Raw genomic sequence first — 6,666 nt, 5'->3', positions numbered from 1 at the left:
GGCCGGGTCGTTACAAGGAAGCCTTGTTAATTAAATTCGGCGGTCCCTGCTGTGCCCGAATAATTAGGAATTAAATGGAATCATATTTCCTGGTGGAAAAGAAAGACCCAACAGGTTTAGGAAGAAGTTTTAAACCCTAAAACCTATGGCTAAAAAAATGGGCCTTATTCCATAAGGAGGCCATAGTTTTTACTACACGATTTTCATGGAGAAATTCACCCACACGAATTTCATCAATTCCGATACTATTTGGGTCACACAGTAGAAGACCGCGGAACTGGTGGTGATCGTAATCCAGTGATGGTTCCGCTGATACGCTAGGGAACTGATGGTGATTCGTTGATCGTGAGGGCTAATCTAGTGGTTGCGGTCACGCTTAAAGGGATAAGTATCTATTTCGTATTTAATCAAAATCTGTGATTATGTGTTGTCTATATTACATGCAAGTGGCGTTGACTATTTGCTGTTTGTATTCCATCAATCTTAAATGATCAAACTCAATCAAAAATCAATAGTAGTCATTTAAAATGACGCAGTTATTTCTTATTTTGATATAGATTATTCTTTTGAAAAAACACATCCTTTGTTATGCAAATTATAATTCTTTAAAATCAACTTTAGACCATAAAAGGCTGCAAGTACTAGGTTTGCGCTATTTGCTGTAAAGCTTCAATGAAGTTAGATGTCCCAAACACAACATTCTTAGGTTTTTATTTTATTTTATGAAATTACAAATTAATAAACACTAAATATCATCGATAACCCAAGCACGTTGGCAATAAACACGTAAGTTTGGCTTTGCATCTCACCCAAATCAGGCCAATAAGAATAACTATTGTAATAAACATGCATATGACAAAAGTTGTTTTTATAGCACGAATGGATTGGAGAAAAAATAACTGGTGGTATATACACCAATAAGTACATGTCTGAGGCTTCAGAATTTCACACTGTTTCCGGGAAGGGAATCAAGTGGCGGATGTATTAGCAAAATGGAGATTTGAGGAGCATGATACGATGATTTTGATCCTGGAGATATGCCCACTTTTAGACATAGACTCATATTATGCCTATTCAAGTTTAACTTCAGTTGTAAACCTTAACTTATTTTTGACAGAATATTTTTCTATATGTTCATAGGTTGAGGTTAAGGCGTAAACATGTAGTATATAGTATGTCTTCTGTCAAAGACTTGGCATGTCCAGTCTTTGAATGGGAGAGTTCTGGTTTAATCTCCTTTTGTTTGTACTAAGCTTTTATTTATGAAGAACACTGCCACCACACACCAGAAGTTAATTTTTTTTTTTAAAAAAAAAATAGCACGGTACCAAGAATGATTTTTATCATACCTCCCCAGCTGCTCCTCTATCACAAAAAAACATATTGCCTATTAAAAGCGGCCGATTCCATATTAAAAAAGTATTTCTCTCTTTCTTTTTCTACAAACCTAAAAGCAGGGAAAGAGTTAAACAAAAGGAAACGAATACATGGTTTACGTCCTGATTACAAAATGGATACTTAAAATTACTTTTAGAAAAGATTGATCGAATATAACGTTCTAGCAAAAAACACTATTCAAATGAATTAGCTAAACACAAAATACTCAAAAAGTATTTTTCTAAATAAACCGTGATTGATAGTTTGGCCAAACAAACTCTTAAGCAAATGCCATGCGGAGAAAATAATCCCCGTGGATTACAAAAGAATATGATCTACGTGCTTATTATAAAAATGGATATACTCCAACTATATATGAGCTACGAGCTATCAAACAGAATAACTCCACAAGGACACCTCAACATCACTTTCCATATCATCATCCCAGCTAAAACAACTCCCTAAACAGCAAGGATTTGGAGAAAACAAACTCCTTTCTTCCATGTATGCCTGCCATTCTTGCGTCCCTAGCATTCCCACTTCACTACATGAGTTGCTATACAAAACATTTTCTGCAGTCACAATATTCTGCGTGCAATTATACGCTGCGTTCTCTTCTTGTGATACCACCTTCATTTCCTCATTGCCATTGCCAGTATTAGCGGCTCCTCTAGAATTAACATCAGCTTCCTCTCCTGGCCAGAGCGCCTCTGCTGCTTTTGCAGCTGCTTTGTGCAAGTCCTTGGGATCCTTTGATGCCGGCATTTGCAACCGCCAAGCGGAGTCTGCGAAGTTTAAAGTGGCCAGCTGTCCTCTAAGTGCCAATGCAGCTACGTCATGAGCGCGCGCAGCCATTTCTGCGGTTGGGTAACTTCCCAACCATATTCGCTTCTGTTTGCTGGGCTCGCGCAGTTCGCAAACCCACTTGTCGTTGTTCCTCCTTCTCACTCCCCTGTACACTGGGTGCCGAGTTTCTTTGAACTTCTTCCTTCCCGCTCGCTTCTTGGGTTTCCTCAACGCTAATATATTGATATCTTCTTCATCGGAAACTGCCACTCTAATTGAAGAGCTTGAATTATTCATCACTTAATAAGTCGCCAAATTGTTGAGTTTCTTGTAATTATTTGTGGTCCCTCGCGTATAACACTTAGTGAAAAAGGTCCTTAATATAATCATAAAAGCTTATCATTTTGGTTTTTAGCCCTAAAATGTGACGAATAATAATCTGTCAAAATGAACAGAAGCTTCTTCATGTGCAACCCACGTGAGTACAAAAAAGCCCCTTCTTGTCTGATTTTGTTTTCTTTCATCTTCTTCCCTTTTTATTTATTTTTATCTTCCCCCTATATTGGATATTTCTTCGTCTACAACCTCTTTTACTGTTGGTCTATCTTGCACAATCTGAAACACCAATTGAGTATAGCTTTTGGTTATCTTTGATTTCAAAGAGAATCTTTTATGATAGTTAAGAATGATACATCAGAGTTTCAAGTGGATATGAATTTAATCTTCTTGAAGTGGATTTAAGGGAAAAAGAATAAAGAGATTGACTTATAATTAGTTTTTACTCCATATGTTAAAATTTAATAATCAAAGGCAACCTCTTGCTAGCAATCATGATCCTCCTTCGGCGAAGCCGTCACACCTTAAAACTCCGACGAAACTCGTAAATTCAGAAGGAGATATTGTATAGGGTAAAATATGTTATGATACGTGGCCATCCAAAAAAGGGACACGTAAAATCCAAGACGGGGGATGGTCAAAGACCGAAGGCAACTGTTTCGTTTGTCACCGTAAAAAATAATGCTCATAAAAATGTAATAAATGCTCTTCGTCCGGTAGCATTTAATAGAGAATATTCCATGGCATTAAGAGCAATTACCCGTTACAGGGAATTTGACATTTATGTTCACCGCTACATCTTCATCAATGTCCCTCATAATTGACATTAAAAAAGGGCACGATCCTAGGACCTCCTTCCCTATACATAGCTATAAATAGTGAGCTCAGTTATAATTGTAAAGGACACGAATTTTATGGCAAACATACACTGCATTCTATACAAAGCTTAATATCATTTTATCTTCTTACTTTTTGATTTCGTTGTTGTTGTGCCCGAAAACCCTGTTCCCTGAACTGTTGCTTCTGCTGTTTCGTCTACCTCTTAAGGCTAAGTATTGCATAATTCTTCGATTATTTTATTATTTCAGGATCAAATTATTTATTTGTCTAGAAATCACGTATAAATTTAATTGTACCATTTTACGGGTAAACAGTTTGGCACCCACCATGGGGCCTAGACAACCGTGTAATTAAATTGATCCTTGCCTTTTTTACTAACGTATTTTGATTATTTTGTCTTAAAAAAAATCACAAGAAATGACAGATAACATTGTTAACAACATGCACAACTGTTTACCCGTAAAACGGTACAATTAAATTTATACGTGATTTTTAGATAAATAAACTAATTTGATCCTGAAATAATAAAATAATCGAAGAATTATGCAATACTTAGCTTTAGGATGTAGACGAAATAACATAAGCAACAGTTTCGGGAACGGGTTTCCGGGTACAACAACAACGAAATCAAAAAGTAAGAAGATAAAATGATATTAAGCTTTGTATAAATGCAGTGTAAGTTTGCCATAAAATTCGTGTCCTTTACATTGATAACTGAGCTCACTATTTATAACTATGTCTATTGAAGGAGGTCTTAGGATCGTGCCCTTCTTTAATGTCAATTATGAGGGACATTGATGAAGATGTAACGGTGAACATAAATTCTAAATTCCCTGTAATTGGTAATTGCTCTTAATGCAATGGAATATTCTCTATTAAATGCTATCGGGTGAAGAGCAGTTATCACATCTTTATGATGGTTATACTTTTCGGTGAAAACGAAACAGATGCCTTCGGTCTTTGGCCATCCCCTCGTCTTGGGTTTCACGTGTCCAATTTTTGGACGGCCACGTGTCATAATATATTTTACCTTATAAAGATAGTCCCTCTGCTTTTCGGTGACATAACTTTGTGTTACCGGGAAGTTGGTAGAAATACTCTTTTAGTGAGAATTACTATAATTCACTCTGAAGGCTTCTGACGGTTGATTAGACGCACGTATATTCACATTAAATGCCCCGAATACGCGTCATCTCATGACTCAGCTTAACTTTTTCCAGTTATCGAGGTAATCATGGCCATGAATTTAGTCGCTAAATCTTTTACTTATATGTACCAACCTTCTCCCTTATACTTCATAATTTTTCAAGCTTCCTTTATCTAACTTGCATCTTGCTCTTCGTCGTTTCTCTAATTCTCTCCAAACCCAAAACCTTCTCCTTTTTCCATACAATGTCTTCTTCCTCAAAGCGTATCGGATTTTCAAAGGGCAAGAACAAGACCGAGGACTCTACTCCTTCAACAATGGGCTCCATCATCTCTAGAAGTCTTATTACCACAAAAGATTTCGAAGAGAAATTTCGTACTGCTAACATTCGTACATGGGCCGTCAGTAGGTATAATTCTTCCATACGTCCTTCTAGCATTCCTGCTGTGAAGGAAGACTGTCGCTGCTGTGACTTGGATATTATTGCTCCTGATCTAAAGAAGCGAAAAATTTTCCTACTAGCTCTGTAGCCTCTAGAAAATAAGTACAGACGTCTCCGCACCGATCTGCAAGACTCTACTAAACTCGTTCGTTACTCGTAGAACCTATGAACCTAGAGCTCTGATACCAACTTGTCACGACCCATAATCCCATCACAGGCATCGTGATGGCACTTAGTCTCTAAGACTAAGTAAGTCGATTATAATTACAATTAAAGTCAATTGTTTTTTAATAGATAATCGAAACCAACAACAGAATTAATTACAAACAACCTCCCAAGATTGCTAATACTGAGTCACGAACTCTAACTGAATACATGAAATTATCTCAAGAATCGAATACTCAATATTGTTTGAATAATGATTAATAGTACAATAAAATAGAAAGACTCCAAGGGAGTGCAGCGACCAAAAAGCTCTACCTTAAATAAAAGTCACCTTGTGACACCTCATCTCATAATCATAAAATACGGGTCTCAGCCCACTTTCATATTTTTACGGCACCTCGTGCCAATATCTCGATCACAACCGCACCGATAACTCACGTGCCAATATCATCATCATATTTTCTCCGTCACCTCGTGCCCACATTTCATATCTGTTGCGGCGTGCAACCCGATCTCATATAACATTAATCATACCTGTTGCGGTGTGCAACCCGATCCCATATAACATAATCCGCCTAGCAATAGCCACAGGCTCTCAATTTTAACATAGATCAGACTATTATCAAGTTTACCGAAACAACAAGTCAAGTTGCACAAGATATAAAAATAAACACAAGGAAAATCACATCACATGAAAATTACCAACGCCAATAACCCCACATCATCACATAAAAATTACCAACACAATAACTCCACATCATCACATATTATCCCTGACAGTAGCCACCCTTATCTCTCCTATAGCCACCCTTATCACTCCTATAATAGTCTTCCTTATCGCTCTGCCCTGATAATATCAATAGCTACCCTTATTGCTCCGTATAATAGCCACCTTTATCACTCCGCCCAGACAATATTCCAACACTCATAACCACAGTGAAATGCCACCCTTATACCCACATAATATCAATATGAAATTCCACCCTTATATCCTCATAATAATAACTCAAATCACACAATAATTTACCCGAGATATTATCACGACAACACAACACAATCAATTCATACCACAATTTTCCCAATGGACACAACCAATTCCAATGATATAGTAAAATCAATAAATTTCTTAAAAATAGCCTAAGGCTCCATACAACGTATATAAAATCTCAAAACAACAACAGAGATAGAAATGTAACTCAGCACAGGACACCGACTTCTTTAATCCAGATTTTAATAAATATAAATTAATACCTCATTCTAAACTTATTTAATAATTTTTTTTTGCAGATAAGGATTCAATAATGAATTTAATTCCAAGAAAAATATCAAATCAATAAGCACATGGAATTCACATAAAAATCCAAGTGAAAATAACACCAAATTATCATATAAAATACAATTTTGACAAACAAGGAACAAGGCATGACAATTCAAAGATTTACTAAGTTCCAATAATTTTACAATTTAATACATAAGGGTGTCTATGAATTTTAACCGATATAATTTGCACATATAAACTAAGTAGGTATTCGTCACCTTGCGTACACGACTTTTAATCACACCATTTTCACAT

The 6,666-nt window shown here is 36.3% G+C and overlaps 1 protein-coding gene across 1 annotated transcript; it reads right to left on the bottom strand.

Annotated features, from left to right (window-relative positions):
• Positions 1-1,718: 1,718 nt before the first annotated feature.
• On the bottom strand, positions 1,719-2,500 carry LOC138903595 (dehydration-responsive element-binding protein 1E-like). The gene has a single exon (XM_070191980.1). It carries the CDS (start codon positions 2,458-2,460, stop codon positions 1,768-1,770), a length of 693 nt encoding a protein of 230 aa, XP_070048081.1. The 5' UTR covers positions 2,461-2,500; the 3' UTR covers positions 1,719-1,767.
• Between the last annotated feature and the right edge of the window lie 4,166 nt (positions 2,501-6,666).

This window comes from Nicotiana tomentosiformis, chromosome 12, assembly GCF_000390325.3.
Source record: "Nicotiana tomentosiformis chromosome 12, ASM39032v3, whole genome shotgun sequence".
Lineage (NCBI taxonomy): Eukaryota > Viridiplantae > Streptophyta > Magnoliopsida > Solanales > Solanaceae > Nicotiana > Nicotiana tomentosiformis.
This window is presented reverse-complemented; position numbering and strand designations above follow the sequence as displayed.

Coding starts and splice junctions, on each gene's coding strand:
- LOC138903595 (XM_070191980.1), bottom strand. CDS start 2,460: ATGAATAATTCAAGCTCTTCAATTAGAGTGGCAGTTTCCGATGAAGAA.